Source organism: Aspergillus nomiae, assembly GCF_001204775.2.
Source record: "Aspergillus nomiae NRRL 13137 chromosome Unknown contig00031, whole genome shotgun sequence".
NCBI classification, from domain to species: Eukaryota; Fungi; Ascomycota; class Eurotiomycetes; order Eurotiales; family Aspergillaceae; genus Aspergillus; species Aspergillus nomiae.
This window is the reverse complement of record NW_015378086.1, coordinates 54,793-75,382: the sequence shown is the minus strand read 5'-3', so window position 1 is coordinate 75,382 and position 20,590 is coordinate 54,793. Positions and strand designations below refer to the sequence as shown.

The 20,590-nt window shown below is 51.6% G+C and overlaps 6 protein-coding genes across 6 annotated transcripts; 3 read left to right on the top strand and 3 right to left on the bottom strand.

Moving 5' to 3' along the window:
- Positions 1 to 1,159: 1,159 nt before the first annotated feature.
- On the top strand, positions 1,160 to 2,296 carry ANOM_003152 (F-box protein; the record flags this gene model as incomplete). The annotated part of the gene is made up of 1 exon (XM_015548409.1): positions 1,160 to 2,296. The coding sequence occupies one exon, from the start codon at positions 1,160 to 1,162 to the stop codon at positions 2,294 to 2,296; it is 1,137 nt and encodes a 378-aa protein (XP_015410347.1).
- Positions 2,297 to 3,657: 1,361 nt separating this feature from the next.
- ANOM_003151 (CorA family magnesium transporter) lies at positions 3,658 to 4,914 on the bottom strand (the record flags this gene model as incomplete). Its single annotated transcript, XM_015548408.1, has 1 exon — positions 3,658 to 4,914. One exon carries the CDS (start codon positions 4,912 to 4,914, stop codon positions 3,658 to 3,660), a length of 1,257 nt encoding a protein of 418 aa, XP_015410346.1.
- A 590-nt stretch (positions 4,915 to 5,504) lies between these two features.
- Positions 5,505 to 7,428, bottom strand: ANOM_003150 (siderochrome-iron transporter; the record flags this gene model as incomplete). The annotated part of the gene is made up of 3 exons (XM_015548407.1): positions 5,505 to 6,439; positions 6,498 to 7,111; positions 7,196 to 7,428. 3 exons carry the CDS (start codon positions 7,426 to 7,428, stop codon positions 5,505 to 5,507), a joined length of 1,782 nt encoding a protein of 593 aa, XP_015410345.1.
- Positions 7,429 to 9,603: 2,175 nt separating this feature from the next.
- On the top strand, positions 9,604 to 11,183 carry ANOM_003149 (putative amino acid permease; the record flags this gene model as incomplete). The annotated part of the gene is made up of 2 exons (XM_015548406.1): positions 9,604 to 11,086; positions 11,137 to 11,183. 2 exons carry the CDS (start codon positions 9,604 to 9,606, stop codon positions 11,181 to 11,183), a joined length of 1,530 nt encoding a protein of 509 aa, XP_015410373.1.
- Positions 11,184 to 11,474: 291 nt separating this feature from the next.
- ANOM_003148 (pectate lyase) lies at positions 11,475 to 14,356 on the bottom strand (the record flags this gene model as incomplete). The annotated part of the gene is made up of 8 exons (XM_015548405.1): positions 11,475 to 12,066; positions 12,155 to 12,339; positions 12,403 to 12,503; positions 12,554 to 12,833; positions 12,899 to 13,265; positions 13,325 to 13,448; positions 13,500 to 13,860; positions 13,919 to 14,356. 8 exons carry the CDS (start codon positions 14,354 to 14,356, stop codon positions 11,475 to 11,477), a joined length of 2,448 nt encoding a protein of 815 aa, XP_015410374.1.
- Positions 14,357 to 17,100: 2,744 nt separating this feature from the next.
- ANOM_003147 (pyridoxal phosphate-dependent decarboxylase family protein) lies at positions 17,101 to 20,398 on the top strand (the record flags this gene model as incomplete). The annotated part of the gene is made up of 5 exons (XM_015548404.1): positions 17,101 to 17,256; positions 17,333 to 17,702; positions 17,762 to 18,109; positions 18,158 to 18,825; positions 18,887 to 20,398. 5 exons carry the CDS (start codon positions 17,101 to 17,103, stop codon positions 20,396 to 20,398), a joined length of 3,054 nt encoding a protein of 1,017 aa, XP_015410375.1.
- Between the last annotated feature and the right edge of the window lie 192 nt (positions 20,399 to 20,590).

The following is a 20,590-nucleotide window of genomic DNA, read 5'->3' as shown; positions in this document are numbered from 1 at the left end:
GTCAATCGGATACCAGGGCCTACCTTCCTGCTATGGTTAACTTTAGTTGTACATATGTCGAATGCTTTTTTAATTTTGAGTGCACTTCACTTCGTTCATCAACGTCTGACGGCGGTGTTCTTGTTCGCGGCACCCGAACACACCCCTTGCCTCTTATGGTCAACCCTTTGCATCCCACAGAAGGCGGAAGGCGCAAGGCAGCATGGGGGCTTGTATTGATATAGGAGTAGCTCCAGTTTGTGGGATGCAGCATAATCACCATCCTCCACAGCTATTCTCGTTTCGCTTGAGCTTAGCCAGTACAACTTTCCACTACAACAAGCTTCGTACGCTGTATGCCCATAGTGTTCGAAGTTGAAACTAATAATCCAGAATATCCACTCGGTTCTGGATTCCTGTTTTAACAGCCATGTAAGTAGGACAAAGGCCATCATCACTGGATGCTGTCTTATGAGCTGAGTTGAAGGTGCCACTATATCGAGGAGCAATGTTCGTGCGGCTGCAAGCATCGCGGCCCGTTCATTCAACGTCGAAGATGGTGAGGCTCAAACACCAAGTGTGTTCGCCTGAGTGCACCTCGACCTCGACTGGTCGGGAACTATTGCCCCGATCACCTTGTCGCGCGGGAGACGACAGTAGTGTATGGCCATGAGAATGGGCCCTGGTGGCCACTCGCAGGTGGTAGCGAAGGCGGGGGCAGCCAGTAGGAGGAAGAGGCGCAGGGGCAGGAAGAGGCGTAGGAGCAGGAGGGAGGAGAGGCAGAAGAGGAAGAGGACGAAGAAGAGGACGAAGAAGAGGACGAAGAGGCAGAGGACGAAGAAGAGGACGAAGAGGCAGAAGAGGAAGCGGATGATAGCGGCGACCCTTTAGCTTAGATCGGATTTATGCAGCACCGATCACGGTACAAGAATGTAGGATCGGTCGAATGGACTTATGCCGTTGTTTGTTTCTGTGCCCTTTCCATAACTCCCCTTTATTCGACCAAGGAACCACCTCCCTCCGACCAAGAGTCTTGGTACCGTCCCTGGGAGAACGTATTCATGATGCAAACACTGGAAAGAGAGGCCGAGAACTTCAAAAAGGAGGGATAAGAGCATTGCTCTTTGATCGTTCACCTGGTTCATTCTATCCAAGCCATTCGAACACCATTCTGTTTCACATGGCGTCAGGCACAGCATATCGGTGCGAGAAACCGTGCAGGGAGACCCTGGATTACTACCTCAGTCCAGATGATTCCAAGCCCGCGGTGATGTTATACAAAGCTCCCCCTCATAAGAAATCAAGAATCAATCCGAAGTATACACCTCTGTTTGATCGGCTCCCACTCGAAATCGTCCACTTGATCTTGCTCAATCTCGATCTACCCAGTCTAGGGAGGTTGCGTCGAGTCAGCACCAGAGGAAGGTGTTTAGTCGAATCGCTTCCGGCGTACTCTTTGTTGAGGGCCTTGGCCTCCGACACGCTCCGCATGATGGATATTACCAAGTGCGCATCATATTTTCCCATCGGCCGGCTTTTCACTGAGTTCTGCCATCCCTGGTGCCGGACCTGTACCGATTTAGGCCCTTTTATTTACTTCCCGACCCTGACCCGTTCATGTTATAAATGCAGTTATCTCCGACCCGAGTACGAAGTGGCTCCCATGCGTGATATCTGTTTAAAGTTTGCATTGACTCTAGCGGATATCCATCAGTCAAAACTCCCAATCATTTACCATCCAGAAAAGCCTCCACACCACCTAATGGATGTTGCTCGAGCAAAGGCCGTGGGAATAAAGCTCCATGGAAGTAAGAAGGCAATGGAGCGGGCGTACCAGACTCGCCGGAAGGAGTATGAAAGAGATTACCAACGCCGGGTTCAGGAATGGCAAAAACGCCGGCATCAAGGAACCCACACTGGAGGACGACCCCGGCGCCGGTGGAATCCTACACCACTGGTGGAGAAGGAGGACGAGCCTTCATGGAGACTGCAGGCGTCAGTGGCATTTCCATACTGGGACTCTCGGACACGAACATTGGAGCCCGGCACGTACTGTAGGGCTTGTACGTATCACTGGGAGGAGGGCAATGCAGATGACTGGAGACGCATGGAAACCATTTTCCATCTACACCCCCCTAGCAGAGAGGCCTATTATCGAGCATTCTTGGAGGCTGATTTACCTCAGCATTTTCTCAACTGTGTTGCAATGAAGCAGAATTATAACTTCCGGGTCGAACGTCTGAGCCTCACTGAGAGGTTGTTTAAACGGAAAGGGACTGATTTTATTGTTGGCCCCAAGAATACTACTGATGCCTGATAGCAATGACAGATTTTTCACGCGTTGGCATGCGGGACCTTAGGGTCCAACCACTTTTCCCATACGTAGTGTATAGCCACTATCATAGCATGGGAGATGGCAACTAGACCAGCGGGTTTCATCCGGTAAGAAGAGTACGTGTCCGGCACCGATTTCACTCAGACACCATTTACTGGGCACAGCCACCCTCTACGGAAACCAGAGACAGATGTAGACCGAATTGAGCGGGCAGCTCCCGGAAGGCGTTGACTTCTCTGGGCTACTGTTACTGCACATGCATTCAGCGCCACCTAGACGCCAATGTGATTTCTCTTTACCCGCTACCCTTGCCAGAGTCAGTTTTCCTAGGACCATATCCCCTAGGAGACCATGTCCTTTGAGTCCAGGAACTTGAAGCTTTACGACCCATTTAGGCCGCATGTGCCTCTGGATATCGCCACATGCGGTGGCGTCCCTATCGAAATCAGCTCGCATCAAACTCAGAATCTTGCAGTTTGGTCGACCCATGGAAGGATCGTGTGGTTGATCTGATCAACGAGCTTATCCTAAGCTATCTGGGGCGAGTTGTTCTTCCCTCTTTATTGTTCAGGACGCCTTCACGGATCGCCGATGCTCTACTCGGAAAGCCCACGGCGGGAAAGTTACTGAATGTCTATTGTCACTACTGCCTTAACACAATCTGACGCGCAGCCAATCCCTAACTTCGAGGTGGGCTATGTCAGTCGTAAGGTCAAGCATTTTCTGGGGTCTCATGTCACAGGTCAGCCAGTGATCATTGAAGAGGAGTCTCAGGGTGGAATTTCTCAAGTCATCGCAGATTTGATCTCGGAGGTCCTCGAAGGTGGGCAGCAATGCTGCAGTTTGTAGCCAGCGTTATGACATGGTTGCCGCTGGCATCCGAATCAGTGTCTACGGCGACCAAGAGCAGTACGATGTCTTCCAATATTCCACTGTCCTGGAGAACGGGCGAGAGTAAACTCCGTCTCATTCTGTCCAGGCATGAAGGCCAGCATATTGTTACCTGCAACCGTTGTAGACCGTCTAGAAGTTACCGTTAAGGCTTTGACGTCAGCGACTTAGGAATGGTAGTACATCTCATCTCATACAGTAAAGCCGACCGCTTTAGTATGAGCGCGGTGGTTTATAGTCCTCTCGAATATTCCCGCAGAAGCTCAAGACTTGAACTTTTAAGTATGCAGATTGTACCCATGCAATTCACCGCTCATCTGCACGCCGAGACCCCCATATCATTCAAATATCAGAATGATATCTCTCGAATGCCCAATATTTCGCTATGCTGTTGTTGGCTTGGGGATACATCAAGTCATCTGCGGCATGGTGGCTGCCGAATATATCTCGCTCTATAGATGCATTTTCTGGATCCTCCGCAGCTGCCGGAAGCCATATCGCGAAAGGAATGCGATGGCGACCAGACAGGATGAAACCAGTACTGCAAAGGCCGTGCCGCTCTCTTCAAAGTAGTTGACGACATTCATGCCGTACCAGCCCGCTACGAGCGTTGCCACAGCCATTCCTAACATCAGGATCTCAATCTTGGCTTCCAGCACCATGATCTGGTTGCGCCACACGTCCAGGATCGACTGTATACTCTCTTCTGTCTGCTGAATCGTCCCCATTAGGCTCGCCGCTTCCTGAACGACCGCATCGCTCGCCTTATAGTACGCCTCCAGCAAGTATTCCACATCCTGATGGTCCTCCACGTGGTGAGGCTTTCCAGCTCGCTTGTCGCTGAGGTACATCCCGGCCATATCCTCGTCCGTATTCAATACGTCTTGGACCGCACTGCGGACCTGCCGCGCGCGCTTCTCGATCGTCGCGAGTTTTCGCATGAGGTCTAACAATGTTCGTAGATTCGAATGGATCTCGCCTTCTTCCTTATCCACCATTCGCAGGGTCTTCATGGTTTGATCCTTGGTTAGCACGTACTCGGCTTCGAGAGTGGAGGTGACCGCCGCCAACGCCGCCTCGAGGACGCGCAGTTCGTACGGCAACCCCACGGACACGCCCAAGCCGGGGTCCCCGCGTAGTTTCGACTCCAGATCACGGAGGAAGACGCGTGAGATCGTATCGGATTCTTCTGTGGGCGTTGGTTCCATGTGGCAGACCAGCATCTGGTCGGCTTGCACCAACAGCCGCAGATTGAACATATGGATCAGCAGGGTGGATTCCCGGATGAGGATATGTGGGAAGCCATCCGACGGGACATCGAGTGTGCGCAGATCGCGTGCGCTGAGGCCAAATTGGTTGACCATGTCGAGCTTCGTCAGCCGGTTGAAGGGCATCGCCACGCCATGGCCATTGTAGCGTGTGTATTGCATGTCCGTGTTCCCACTCAGCTGCGTTCGCGAGAGGCTAAGCGATAAATCAAACAATCGTTGGCGTTGATGTGTATCATGGTGGTTTGGATCGGGCTGAGAGTGGATCGGTCGGACCGGGTGAAGTATCCTGAAGCCCAGATTCTGGCCCAGTGGAGTCGCGCGGGGAGTGGGTTGGTGCCATCTTTGGGCTGCGCTCCGAGTCTCTGGAATGATCGATAAGTGAAATACTTTGGGGACTGCTCTCCGGAGGTGAGAAGAACAACTCGTGGAGATCAGCATTGCGTTGGTATCCCGTGCGTGAACGAGAGCTTCATCCTTGGTTGAGGAGAGTGTGGGGGAGAAACAGAGAACTTGTATAACTAGTCGGAGTGCAAGAAAGTAAACACACCGCGTTCACGTGACACCGGTGGACGCCGACATTTGTGTTTTGTTTACGATATCCGATCGTGTCTGGACAAAAATCCGGAAAATTCACGGAAAATAGACCATTCATAATACTTTCTTTCATCAACAAATGCAAACATTTTTTAGGCTCATGAGCCAAGTATTGCTACGAAATTTGCCCTTCTACACAGGCTCGGATGAACTCAGTGTTGTACGTAAATGCGATATATATATCCTAGCATATCCGAGTGGTATCTGCACTAGAGGGTGAGCATACTTCAAGTCCAACTAGCACTTTCAATAGTAGAAAAAATTCCCACAAATACCTTTGGGAATGAGAATATTTTCCGGAATTTTTCTATATTTTTATCAGAACTGTTTGGAGGGGATAAAGGGCCTCTCATCGTCGAGAAGAGGGATGTTCTTGTTTCGGAAGACCGAGGTTGAACCCCCAGCGATGACTAAGATGCGGGTGGGATCAATGGTTACAGCATGACTCCCTGGTTCTGCTTCCGACCCACATCCAAGTTCTTCCAGACCGCTATACACGGAACCCCGAGAGCGATAACCGCGGTTGTTGCGATACAACTATACTTTTGGCTGTCCCCCCACGCGTGGTTGATGGCGGTTCGAACTTCCGAGCCCAATGGATAGGCCATCTGCGTGAGATAGCCACCGAGATAGATCTCAGCCCAGTCGTCCTTCACCCCAGCCGGAAGATTCTGTCGCAATCGGCTCGGAAACACATTTGTATAGATCGCAGAAGCAATCGCGTTCCCTGCCGCACCCCCAAGACTCGCAAAAAGCCCGAGGATGGAGAGCATCATGGGCACGCCGTCATGATCGGCGGCGCTCATCACCGCCATATCTTGCCCAATCACCAGAGTACCACCGGCAACGGCAATGAAGATCTGACACATGACGAGATATCCGATATGGTCGTGTTCCCCGCGGAAATGGATCATCAGGCCGGAACCGAGAAGCATCAAGGGTAGTCCAAAGAAGAGGCACGCGTGCTTGAAGTGCTTCGTCTGGCGAATGTAGATCCCAAACAAGGGTGCCCAGAAGCACGACCCCACGTTATAGATCTGATTCATGTACCCTGCGTTTGAGACGCTGAGGTCATACACCACCATGCAGAAGTTGAGGAAATAGAGGTCCCAAACCGCGTAGCCCAGGTTGAGTACTGCCGAGAGGACACATGCTCCGAGGACGGTTCGCTGTTTGAGCAGATCATACCGGATGAATTGCTGGCGGGCGAAAAATCGTTCCCAGGCAATGAAGACAAAAAAGAGACAGAAGCCGATCACTAGCATGGCAATGAAGGTCGCTGACTGGTATTGGGCCCGTCCGTAGACGGTGAGGCTGAAGGGAAGCAGGAGGAGAATGAACGTGGCCATTAAGAGAAACGCGCCGACGACTGCGATCCGGCAAACGGTCAACATACGAAGGGCTGCGGGAAAACAGACGTGACCTACCATCGAACTCGTGGAGATAATGTTGAAGTGATTGCGCCCAGGTACGACTGGGGCCGTTCGGTTGATATAAACCCAGCTTTCTCGCCTTGAGTTCGTAAAGCTTGAAAGCGATAGCAAGGGGCAGCAGGACGATGGGAAAGATGATCGCGAATGCGCCATATGCCCACCGCCATGTGGTCATGTTCAAGAAGGATTGGGCGGCTAATGGGCCGGTGAACGCTGTGCAGATGAAGGGGGTACTCGAGAAGGCAAAGGCAAAGGCCCGATTTCGAAGCCCAGACGTGTCGGCGATGAAAACATCCAGAATGAGGTAGATGGCATTGTAGCCAACCCAGTAAAGCACATATCCAGCGGCATACCCACTCGGGCCACGGCAGGATGCCAGGATGATAATCCCCAGCAGGAACAAGCCCGTAAAGACCAGCATGCCCTCGGCTCGTCCCCAGATATTCAGGATTTTGGCAATGGGTAGCTTCACCACTCCCCCGACCACCGTGGCTAAGATGGCCGCCGTCGAAATCTCGGGAGCGGTCTTGAAATTCGCGTATGCGTTTACGAGTACGTTGGTGCCGATCGAAGAATGGAACGCCAACATGAAAAAGGATACCCAAATCCTAGGATACCACCATGGCCGTTAGCGGTTCGTTCCTCAGACAGGACAGCCGACTGTATCAAGAAAAGGGGGGGTGGTATAATACCAGGCATAAATCGCCCACAGAGCATTTTTATTCCAGACAAGGGCTGCAGCTTCGGCCTTCTCGACTCCAGCTGCTCTATGTTCCGCAATCTTGTTAATCCTTTCTGGACCCTCTCTCTCATTTGACGCTGACAGACTGGGCTTTTCAGGATCCAGTACAGGTGTCGTGCTCACTGGGTCCAGTGCTGGATTCACGGCTGGTTGAACAGGATTGAGTGACGCAGCACCTACCATGGCGAGTTTCTGATTTCTAACCTATTGCAGGAATGCTCAAAACGGAAAAAAAGAAAAACGGATTGGAAAGGAAGACGATGGCGACCGTCGTTGAATCTCGTCGTGGGGGCGCAAGACAAGAGTTGAGTACATACGTGGGAACCCAACGGTGGACCACAAAACATGCTGTCGTAGTAGAAAAATATCGACCACCTGGCGTAGCATCGGGAAAACGTCGCCAGTGTGGTACCATGCGCAAAGATGCACTTTTCACCTAACCATTTGTCTTGGCTGTGGGTTGGTCTCCATTCCACTACTCCTATAGAAGGATAACTCGATACTGGACACGGCTCCGGCTGTGTCCACGAGCCTATCAAATGCGCGAGAACGTATCAATCTAATCTGATAATCAGGATTCCAAGTTTCCTTGATCCGCACCTAAGACAGGGTCTCACCATAGACGACACTAACCATCGAGTTGGCGCCATATGGTAATTAGGTATGCCAGATTACGAACACGGATATGGCCTTACGAGCTGTTCGGTGAACACACACAGATGACAGCCCCAAGTAGTTTTTGAGCAAGACTGGGAAGTTGTTATTCATAGAGCTAACTAACCTATTCGACATAGAATAACAATTTCCCTGTGTATCTCATCATTTAATGAAATTAAGCAGATGAATATAAAAACAGGCGCCCGTATCAGAACAAGGTGATTTCTCCCTGCATGGAATCGCAGTGCGAAAGTAAGCAAACGAAAAAAAAAAAAAAAAAAAGAGAAAAAGAAAAACAGGTGGTCGCATTAGAAGCAATCTGTGATGAAGCTGTCTAGTAGTAATCCTCTTCATTCATGTCATCATCATCATCAGTATCGTCGTCATCCGACCCATCCACTTGGACCACCTGGGCTGCTGCTGTCCAGAACTGCGCATTAAAAGAACCGTGTGCCTTCAGCTTCTTCCTCGCCTTGTCTGACTCAGAGCTGAGTCAGTCTTTCCTATCCGTCAGATGTGGTATCTCCTCGTGGCACCGCTTCTTCGGTATGAATAAGGAAGGCATATCGTCGAAAGCCGACATGACGGGCTAGCGTGGATTCGTTAGATCTTGGGGGTGTCTCGTGAATCAAGTGTCTTTGGGGAAAGGTTGGGAGAGTCGTACTGCGGGATAGGAGAAGTGAAAGGCAAGCGCGTTCGTCGACGAGGAGGGTTCTTTAGGCAATAACGGTAGCGTTTAATCATCTTTACATCATTTGTTCTTATCTCATAAGTCATCATCAGGACCCTTGTAGGTTTAGATATCTGCAACAAAATCTAGCAGACGCCAACAGAAACAGGCGAGCAAGAGAATCCATGGCGAGAGAACAATCCATGGGAAGAGGAGAATCGATGGACGAGAATGTAGGAAGAGCATGGTAAGGAGATAGGATGATAGTAGCTGTTTTTGTTCAAGAGAAACAGAAGATCGTGGTGAGAGAAATAGAACATCATGGTGAAGAGAAAAGAAGCTCGCAGTGAAGGGTTGAAGAAATCTCGTGACAGTCCTAGCTATTGCTTCTGCCAACAGCTCCTGAACACTACTATGTGAAAGCTATATGCTTGGATGCGTTGTGCGCCACGATTCTCTCAGTCTATCCTCACAACAATGACGCTAATTCTCTCTCTGGTCTTGTCCGGCCATGGAAATCTGAAGGCAAGACCGTGCGCAACATCACTCTGGATCTTGACCGTTGGTGACGCCTCCACTCGCGGCTTTGATGATGGATCCAATCGCGAACTGCCGATAGTGGTCAAGAAGTGGAGATCGTGAGGGGAGATGGCAAAGTCTATATGGTTAAAATTCCCGTAAACAGTTTAGGCGAGGCTATCTCGCTTCCTCAGTGCAGATCGGCAAGCTCGGATGCGAAGCTCTCCCCGCGTTTTCGCGACGCTATCTTAACCAGATCGCGCAATATTTACCGCCTCGCCAGACTATGCGACCTGCAAGTGACGTCTTTCTACATGCTTCGTGACGATGTGTCGGTATCTGACCCGGATCGCCAATGGCATTGATGACGGATTCGGTAAGCGAGAAGCAAGGGGGTGCAGATGACCTGGACCTACGCTACGCGACTGACTATATGTAAACAAGATGGCTTGCCCCGAAGTCCATGGGCATAACCATGCTCGTTCCATATTTATCATGATTGTGAGACCGAAATGTCCGACAAGACCGACCCAGAGAAACCCTTGGAGACGCGAGAAGATGACCCAGATCAGGCGCTCGGGGAGCTGGGATATCCCTCGGAACTCCGTCGAAACCGCTCGCTCTTCACGCTCCTGTTCCAATCGCTCTCGATTGCTGGGATTCCCTTCGCCGAGAGCGGTGCACTGATGCAAGCCATCTATGGTGGCGGCCAACTCTCCATCTTCGTCGGCTGGATCGTGGTCTGCCTCATGGATCAGTGCGTGGCCATGTCGCTCGCCGAGTTAGCCTCGCGATATCCCACCTCGGCCGGTCCGTACTACTGGTCCTTCCAGTTGTCTGGCAAACAAGCCAAGCTTCTCTCATTTGTCACAGCGTGGGTGTGGCTGATCGGGAACTGGACCATCACTCTCGGGGTCAACTTCGCATTTGCGCAACTCTTGGTTGCCACAGTGTCCATCTATGCCAACTGGGAAGCTACCGATTGGCAGCTCCTTCTAGTGCTCTACGCAATCTGTATGCTGGCCTTCTTCATCTGTGGCTTCGGTAACCGCTTCCTCCCAGTTGTAGACACCCTCTGTGCGGGCTGGACGCTGGTTAGCATCCTTGTAGTTCTAGTAGCAGTCTCCGTTTCCGCCAAAGCTGGCCGTCACACTCCCTCCGATGCCCTTGCGCAGTACGATACCTCCCTGTCCGGCTGGGGAAACTTTTCATTCTGTATCGGTCTGCTACCCCCGGCCTTTGTCTTCTCTGCGATAGGAATGGTTTCCTCTATGGCCGAGGAAGTACATGCCCCAGCGATCAAGGTGCCCAAGGCCATGGCCCTCTGCATCCCGGTCGGTGGCATCGCCGGCCTTTTCTTTGTGATCCCTCTCTGTGTCACTCTCCCCGACCTGGTCGACATCACCAACGCGCCAAGCGGCCAACCGATCCCCTATGTGTTTCTGGTGGTGATGGGGACACGGGCCGGTGCTGTCGGTCTTGTCTCCCTCCTTCTCGTCGTCGGGTTCTTCTGTTCCATCAGCATTACCAACGCTGCCTCTCGTTGTACTTGGGCTCTGGCACGAGATACGGCCCTCCCCATGTCAAGGCTTTTTTCTCGTGTGGACGATCGCTTCCGCATTCCACTATGGGCATTGGGTCTTGTGACCGTAGTACAGATGCTCTTGGGATTGATTAACCTGGGCAGCAGCAGTGCCTTTACGGCGTTCGTCTCGGTGGGTGTGATTGCCTTGGCCATCACCTATTCCATTCCAATCAGCATCTCCCTATTCTACAACAAGCGCGCCGAAGTATCCAAAGCAAGGTGGAGCTGTGGCCGAGCGTTAGGAACGACGGTGAACCTCATTGCTCTGGCGTGGATTGCCTTTGAGCTCGTCCTGTTCAGTATGCCTTCCACCTTGCCTGTCACCCCCGTCTCGATGAACTATGCGTCGGTGGTCTTCGTGGGGTTCACGGCCATGGCATTTGTATGGTATATAGTGCACGCCAGGAAAGGTATATCGTCTTTCCCAACAAGTGGTGATTCCTCTGCTAACTTATTTCAGTTTACGTAGGACCTCCTCTGTCGGATGGGATGCCTCAGGATATGTGAAGCTCATCCACTTGGACCTGTAAAGTCGACACAGTTGACCATCTGGCAGAACCCGAGTCCTGTTGAACTGCTATCGGTATTTGGGATGAGAGAAACTGTGTCCGGCCAGGGTGACATGATGATTTAGGAATCTGTTTCATCCCAGCCGTCGCTGATGACGGTAGATTTGGATAGTAGTTACAACATTATCGTTTAATTTCTTGGAATTCAGTGAATACATGAATTGTGCATAGTTCCTTCTGACTGTAAACTTCATTTGATAACAGTACCCGGGATGACCTCGCTCTGCCATTATTCCACAGACTCAGCGTCGTCAAAGATCGCGACACCCACTGACCTCTCCCACGTACTGTCCTCATCATCTGAGATGGTTACAATGAATCGGTCTACCCCGGCCTGATCACCCGCAGTGTACGTTGCCACTGTACCGTCTACAGATACGGAGCCTAACCCCCCGCCAGATACCTCGAAAGCTGGATTGGAAAACCCCCCAGCCAGGCCGGCCAAATCGTACTTGACCGATGCCCCTGGAGCCACAAACACATGTGGCTCTGCCATAAAATTGATATAGCCTTCGATCACCGTATAGCCATCTCCGCCAGTGGAGTCGTCCCACCAATCTGCAATACCATCGTCGTTGGCGTCCCAACTTGTCGGCCGCGTTGTCGTGGGGAATTCTTCCAGCCCACCGACATCCGCTTCGTTGTCGATTAGGCCCGGCTTGCCGGTTTTCGAACCGCTGTACGTAGCTGTTCCATTCAGGGTCTCCTGGATAATGCGCTTGTCGTGGTCATCCACGACAGGCTGACTGGCGCCACTGTCCGAGAGCACACGCTTGTAGGCTTCCGTGGACGTATGCTCTTCGATATACGAGGGGAAAAAACTTATCTCAGAAGTTATATTAGCACTTCTGTCCGAGATGAAAAAAAAAAGAAAAAACGGTGGAATAGGAAGAATGGCCCTGGACGTACGGCTCATCGAAGAACTTTTGGTACTCAGGCGCCGGGTCAATACTGACGTCTGCATAGCAGGCGATCTTTGAGGTCTGACCTGTGCCATCCCCTGGTGGGTATTGAACGGAATCCTGGTCAAATGCGTCGGGCATCGAATTCCCAGCACAATGATACTGCTGGGTTCCGGGCAAGTTATCTTCATACTGTATCCCCCAGACTGGTTAGTCATAGTATGATACACTAACTAATCTCGACAGAGCACTCACCGTAGCTTTCAGGGCATATGTTAGTTCGCTGGCCGGCCCCTGCTTGTACAGATTGCCCACGAAGTTCACTTCCTTAGCACCGCCATCGGTAACACGCGAGCCTCCCAAGGTATTAGTTGGACGGTAGACAGGATAGAAGGGATAGCCATACCGAAGTTGTACACCACGTTATTCCGAATATCAAGACGGCCAGCGAAGGTCGAGTTGTCGTCGACACCGCCACCCATGCTCCAGCTCCGGCCTTCCGCATGGCTAATCAGGTTATGGTGGAAGGAGCCCACGTCGCCCCCAATGGTTGCTGCATACCCGTGAGCTGTCCCTTCAGGATAGTTCTTGTGTCCCGCGACGTTGAGGGGCTCCGATATCATGTTTCGCTGGAAGGTGATGTTATGCGCTGTGCGGGACGAGAAGCACTCATCGATCCCCCATCCCTATGGTTTCCGTCACTCACTGCGCATAGAGGTCCTGGAGGTATAGTGGAGGTATAGAAACTCACCATTGAACAGCGGTCAAGAATGCAGTAGTTGGATCCTGCCATGCCCATGCCATCGACTGTCTCGCCCGAGCCACTTCCTGGTCTGACACGCACATGCCTGAAGATCACATCTGATGCACCAGAGAGACCCAACGGGTGGCCTTGGACGGCGATGCCCTTGCCGGGTGCCGTTTGACCGGCTACCGTCACATAGCTGTCACTCACCGTGAGGCGCGAATTGATCGTGATGACCCCTCCCACATCGAACACGACAATCCGAGGACCAGTCGCGACGGCCAGCGCGTAACGCAGGGTTCCCGGCTCCTCACTGTCCTCCAGACTGGTCACCTTGACGACTTTGCCCCCGCGACCGCCACGGGCAAAGCGACTGTTTGATGTCATTATACGAGCAATCGGCGTGTTCCATAGATCTGCAATAGAGCTCACCCATATCCCTCCGCCCCCGGAAATGCTAATTGTGCAAGCCGAAACATGAATATCCGACCTGTATATGTGCTGTTGCCAGAAATCACATCCACACGCCAGTAGAAAGTGTCCATGGTGTTCAGCCCTTGGCTATGTTAGAGTGGTTCGATAATCGGCCCAGAGAAGGATACGGTACCTGATAGGGCTACCTGTGTTTCACTCAGCCCTTCTTTTACAATGTCGAGGGCATCGGACGAATTTCCCATGTAGACATTATATGTGACTGCAGCAGTAGAATACGGGGCTCTCCAGGTTGCTGTGATACTATCGTCGCCGCCAAGCTGCAGGTGCTCGTCACGATGCGATGGAGAAGGGAATGAGATTTGGTCTTTCAAGGCCGGGGTGTCAACCTCGAAGCCGTTGAGATAGACAAGTCCATCCACACTGGAGGGTGTGTAGACGATTTCCACCGGTTGACCGGCAGAGTCCACAGTGAATGTCACATAAGATGTGGCGGTCTCCCAAATGTTATCCACGCGAATCGACTGCTCAATGTCCTAGAAAAATAGGCCATGTGAGCACTCATACGCATGGGTCTCGCTTGAAACGACGCACCGAAGCCTTGTCCTCACCGTCCACCGACACGGAGATTGTGGCGGTGGAGTCCAAAGAGTCCCAGGCATTATGCCATGTCAACAGGGTGTGCTCCCCTGCTTCCAAACCTTGGATGGTCAACGTAATCGGCCCGGGGTTGTCGCTGGAGGTGGTAATCCCTTGGTTGACGACTCTTTCTCCGAGATGGGAGATGGGCCGCGTATATTGATACTTGTAGCTGTTGCCCTCCAAGTCCGACTCGGGCGAGACGGACAACGTCAAATCGAGAGAGTCAAGCGTTGTGGACGCATTCTGGCTTTCGTTTTCAATGGCCCAGGTGTGAAAATCGGGTTCTGCGAGGGTGTTCACGGTGGACGGGCTCAGACGAACCCTGATCTGGGCTGTCGCGACCGCGAAAAGCGACGCACCCACAGCCACATGCCTGCATAGAGATCCCATTTCTGCAGTTAATGGGATATTCTGTCCATCCGGACTTGCACCTCTGGCGGCATGTTTATGTGCCTCCATTCCCCCGCGTGCCGGCGTGACCGAGAGACAATGTCATGGCACATGCTGTGCATCCCAGGCCAAACGTTTCATGTAAAGGTCCAGCCTACATTCACCGTTGGCGGAATTTCCCTGACTGGCAGTCATGACCCTTAAAAGCAATTTATCCATGTTGCGATCGGCGTGCCGAGCCTTGGAAAACGGAGGCGATCATCACCATCTCCTAATATCATTCGACCATCGCTGGGAGGAGACCCTCGGGCCGAATTTAATAGCCAATAGGCCACGTAGAAACGCCCCGGGTTAGAGGTGCCCTTCATGATGATGATACCTAGTCTGCTCGGTTAAAGAATCCGAAACTTCGCCTAAGTTGCCCCAGTCAGTCGGATAGCAATTTTGCCAGCAATCGATAGGGACTGTTGTTTGCTCTCTGCAAAACAGGTGGGAGATGGAAACGGAAAGCCAAGATGCAAGAGTAAAGATGAAAGAAGAGAAAGATATTGCGTAGTTCAAGGAGAGGCCAGTGCTGATCAGGGCATATGGTCAAATTCCAGGTATAAGCTACTGGGGCCATTGGCAAGTAAGCTATCCGGTTCGCAAGTACTTCTTAGCAAGACTTTGACAGTTGGCTTCTCGGATTGTGCAGACTGACATCATTTCACTGTCAATATTCATCTCAAGTCTCTTTCTAGGACCATCGATCGATTGATGATGGAACAGGGACTAACAAATGACAGGGAACGCATATGGGCTCGGCCAGCCAACATCAATAATCAACAGTGCGCCATGGCCTTGAAGAAAGCTTCCTCCTACTAAATATTAAAGGGCATGAACTCTTCACCAAGGTTAGTCCTACTTATTCGAGCTCCTCTTGGCGCTCCACCCTCGTGGTCTCTCAGGGCACGTAGGTAGACTATTGTAATACCTGGCTTGTCAAGGGTTCTTCAAGATCAAGTCTCCGTTCGCACCTATAAATACCATCTAAGCAAAAGGCTTATGCAATCTTTTTTTTTTTTTTTCTTTTTTTTTGGACTAGGATTGGTGTGAGTTTTGACGGCGCTGTTTGCCTAAGTACACATCCCACACTCGTATTTCCGTATCTTCTCGGTGGTTCAATTCCTTTACAATGCAAATATGATCAGCTTTCCAAGTGGATTTGAAGGACACCCCACTCGTCCTCTATCGAGCTGAATGCAGACATCCTCGCTGCATCCATACAATAATTCTAGGCAATTGCATCCCACGTCTTCGCCGGGCAGCTTAGGGATTATCCACCAGTAAGGCTTCAATGCCCTTTGACCACGAGTCAACTTCGAAAAGATTGAAGTAAAAAACTGCAGGAAAGGACTCGTAGCTTTCCTTGATTAACCGCAGATAGTGACGTGGCAGGCTCTTCTAACACTCACCTATAGGAATGTAGTTTGGAGGGCGAGCAGTGCACAGCGTACCAAGATCCACTATTTGGGGAAGAAGCTACCTGAGTAGCGGAGAGGGCGATTTGAGTTGGATTAACTCCGAGTCAGTTGGTTCCGAGAGCTGGCGTCGGCGAATATATCCACGTTATTGGATGCCGTCCTATGCCAGCCATATGTTCAGGCCCCGTTGACCACGGTTGACGCCTTGCATTGGTGACTTCCTGCAGGACAGTGGGTCTTCGCGGCAGTGGCTGGCGCAGAGACTGTTCTTCTGTCTTGGCGGTGCCTTCTGTGGACGCACAGCTGCTGATCTTTGGGTATCTAAGATCTTCTTCTGTGTGAGACAATCCACAGTTCAAAATCAAAGGCTACTTCTCTCCACTTCTGACTTACGATCAAACCTCGATATGTCCGAGTCCGCTTCTAGGTACGATAGGGAAGGAGCCTGGCATATATTCTCGACTACGACAGGAAAGCCAGGGCCATACGCTATACTTCCAGTTTCCAACTCATCAATATACTTTATTCGTCCCCACCAAGTAAGTAACTAATCATCCCTAGCCCGGGGCCTGGTGCAGATCGGTTCATTGTGGCCGCCTGAAAATGATAGATCAAGTCCAAGATTGACCGTGCATCCGGGTACACCGACACGTCACTGCTTGCAGGGTGGATGGGTCCTACACGAGCCTGACTCTACTATCAACGGCTGAGAAAGCCCCGTATTCTCCTTCGATGCCCAGAAGGTAGTATGTCAACCATGCAAGATTTCAAACCTTGCCTGCCTGTAGGTACTTGCCTCTCTATGGACGCTTCGTCTCCATGTATCAGTCAAGCAAGTTGTACGGGTGTCTTGATGGTCTCGCACCTTGAAGAGATCAAGGTCTAGTCGTGGTACATTATGAGACGTCTCTTCTGATAGGAGTGGTGAAATACGTTGTCGGTAATCTGTTCATCGTTCTCGGATGGAGATGGTGGCCACCGTCACTCTATTGGGTAACAATCTACCTTCCTTTTCAGCTCTGATTGATGGCCGATCATTCCCTGGTGTATAGGCCCCGCGCCTGAAAGGTCAATCCTGCATCTGCTCGTGCATGATACAGAGCGAACCGAGTCAGCTGAGGTAGGCGGGGTAGTTGCATAGCTGGAAAGTACGATTGCAGTAGAGGGAGAGAATGGTATAAATATGGGAGCGTGGACGTGAGAACCTTCTGACTGATAACAGCTCCATCTCTCACCTGGATACCAAGAGGAGAGAAGCACCACATCCCAAGCAACGACACCATGGGCGACCCAGGGCCACCAAAGATCAGTAACCATGATCTTATCAGCTCCTACTTCATTGGGCCCAAGTCTGAGAATCTGGAACCGTTCAGCGATAATATTGCAGTCATCCTAGAGCAGCTTAAGAAGACTCGTGACAGCTACGGTGAGGATGAGGTGTGACTGTTCTTCCTTTGCTTTCCATTTAGTCCTCAAACTACAGTGCACATGAATAGACTAACGCGGACAGTAGGCATTCATCTCCGACACGGCCCGACAAAAGTTAGGGCCGGTCTACAAGAAATTCCAGGAGGCTGTCAAAAAGACTGCTGCGCTTTTGGGCGAGCATTCAATCCCTTTCTGGCACCCCCGCTATCAAGGCCACATGTGTACGGACATGACTATGCCAGGTCTCCTAGGCTATTTCATGACGATGATCTATAATCCGAACAATGTGGCCGTCGAGGCAAGTCCATTCACCACAGTCGTGGAGCTGAAGGTGGGACAGCAACTATGCGAAATGTTTGGATATAATATACATGAAGAAGTCACACACTTGCCTCTGTCTTGGGGTCACATCACCTGTGATGGGACTGTGGCCAATCTTGAATCCATTTGGGTTGGTAAGTAAGCCTTCCGGCCATGACAACCATTGTCATTCTTCTGACCTACTCATCGGCAGCCCGCAATCTCAAGTTCTACCCCCTTACGTTGTATCAGGCTATGAAGGAAGGACCTCTTGGCTTCATAGCGAACGATTTCCAGGTGACCACCTGTGTTGGAGAAGAGAAGTTGTTCAAAGACCTGGGCGTCTGGGAACTGCTCAACCTCCAGCCCGACGTCATCCTGGACATGGGAGATGCTCTCTATAGACAGTTTGGTGTCACCTCGAAGTTCCTCGAACAGGCCTTGACGCCATTTACCATCCAAACGACTGGCAAGGACGTGCTAGAGCGCGAGTTTCGTATCACGAAGCCCGCCAAGTATTTCCTTGCGCAAACACGGCATTACTCGTGGCCCAAAGGCGGTGGTGCGTATTCTCCTCTCTCCTTCGAAGATCAGTGGCTAACTTCGATAGCGATCGCTGGCATTGGGTCTGCCAACATGCAGGGCGTGGAGCTCGACATGGAGGGTCGCATTTCTCTCGACGCTCTCGAGCGAGAGCTGAATCGCTGTCTCGAAGAACGTCAGGCTGTGTATGCAGTCGTGGCCGTCATTGGAACAACGGAAGAAGGTGGGGTGGATCGATTGCATGAGATCCTGGCCATGCGTCGTCGGTTCCAGGACCGGGGACTGTCATTCTTGGTGCATGCGGACGCTGCCTGGGGTGGTTACTTTGCCAGCATGATCCCCCGGAAGATGATGGACCCGACTAAGCCCAGCGACGATAATGATGGAAATACCGCGGTGGACGAGGTCCCCTCCTTAGCGTTGAGGCAGGACACGCTCACCGATATGATCGCACTCAAGGAGGCCGATACCATCACGGTGGACCCCCACAAGGCGGGCTACATCCCCTATCCCGCGGGCAGTTTGTGTTATCGGGATGGTCGCATGCGGTTTTTGGTCACTTGGACCAGCCCATATCTGACGCAGGGGTCGACGGAGAATATCGGCGTCTATGGGGTTGAGGGCAGCAAGCCCGGTGCCGCAGCCATGGCCGCTTGGATGTCCAACCAGACAATCGGCCTCAGTCCCAGCGGATATGGTCGTCTCTTGGGCGAGGCAGCCTTTACCAGTGCGCGGGTAAGACCTCCTTCCCTCTCTGTGTGGATCCTGTGGACTGCCGTTTTCTGACTTTTGCAAGCTATCCGCCTGGTACGCCGCCATGCACGTTGACCAGCCGGGCTGGAAGGAAAAAAAGCCGTACTATATTATCATTCCCTTCAACCCGTTGCCAATCGAGAAGGACGGCAAAGGCACCTTGAGCGACGAGGTTAACAGCCGTCGAGAGTGGATCCTCAAGAATGTGATTGAGAAGAGCAATGATGAAATCAGTAAGGAGAAGGAGATCATGGATTGGCTGCGCAATATTGGCTCCGACCTCAATATCAACGCCTTCGCGATCAACTGGTATGATGAGCAGGGCAACCTCAACACGGAGTTGGAAGAAGCCAACTATCTGATGAGGAGAGTGGTGAACCGATTGTCCATCACCACCACCAAGGGCAAGCCCGAGAAGCCATTACTGTTCCTGACTTCAACGCAGTTCGAGCCAGCCTTGTACGGCCAATGTGCTCAGAATTTCATGCGGCGTCTCGGACTCGCTCCCTGCGCGCAGGATCTTTGGGTCTTGCGAAATGTTGTGATGAGCCCCTTCCCTACCACCAGAGACTTCATCACGAAGCTTATGAAGGAGGAACTCGAGAAAGTGATCATTGAGGAAGTGAAACACTGTCGCACGCGGAACAGCCGCGAGCAGAAGGAACTCGAGTTCCTTCTCCGGGGAACCGATGAAGTCTTCCTGGATTTCCAGACGAGTTTCCACCGCGCTACACAGCGCGAGCAGATCATCTTAGCCGCCACGCTGGAGTCGGACACACAAGAGGCCTACAAAGCGCTCAAGAACAGATTTTCGGCCCAGGACATTGTGTTCAAGTCCAAGGAGTCCCAGAATCTCGAGGAGTTGATCACGAAAATCAAGAAAGAAGCACTCAAGATAGATGGCGTTATTGGCGCCCGCGAGGGCGACACGTTCATCGGCAATCCTATCCAATGTACCGTGGAGATGACTCGTGTTGTTATAAGTCGTCCTTTGAACTCGGCTAATCGCGACGACCACTATCCACGACACTTTATGCCATTCTATTTGTACGGCTCCGAGGACCAGTACCATATCTCGCATATGCTGCTACAGGCACCTAACGTGAACCTGTCTGCCTCTAATGTCAAACTCGACAAGGAGCTCCTCAAGAAAGTGCGTCCTCGGCTGCGCAACCACAAAGCTCTGATCCTCACCTTAACGGGCTACCGCGAGGAAACGATGCATCCATTCCCACCGACGAACAACGATCCTGTCCTCTTGAGTAAGGACTTTTTCTTCCGTCCGGACAAGGTCTTCAACGTTAAAGTCTACGAGGATCCCAAGGCGGACGATGCCAAAGGCCCGGGATTAATTGACAACCTCGGCACCCCTATTGCACGAGGAACGATGACATTGCGCGCGGATGTGCATGTCGATGTGGAGACGCTCAATCGAGACCCGCTGGAAACGAAGGAGGAGGGCGTTAGGTGGGATACCAAGTTGGACGAGATTAAAGATGCTTTCGAGGAGGGCCGCAAGATGGCATCCGGCATGGCGCCCCAAGCTGGGGTGTAGGGCATCTCGATCTGTCATGTAGTCTTCTAGGTTTCCGAAGAGATATTTGTGGTCAATCATGAGTGATAGTCGAGTACAACAATATACGAGATTATTTAACGCAATGCGTACTATTAGCAAAGGATTCTGGATAGATACTATGATTTCACTAAGTGTACATATACACACCACTTCGACTAAACACATGAAGAC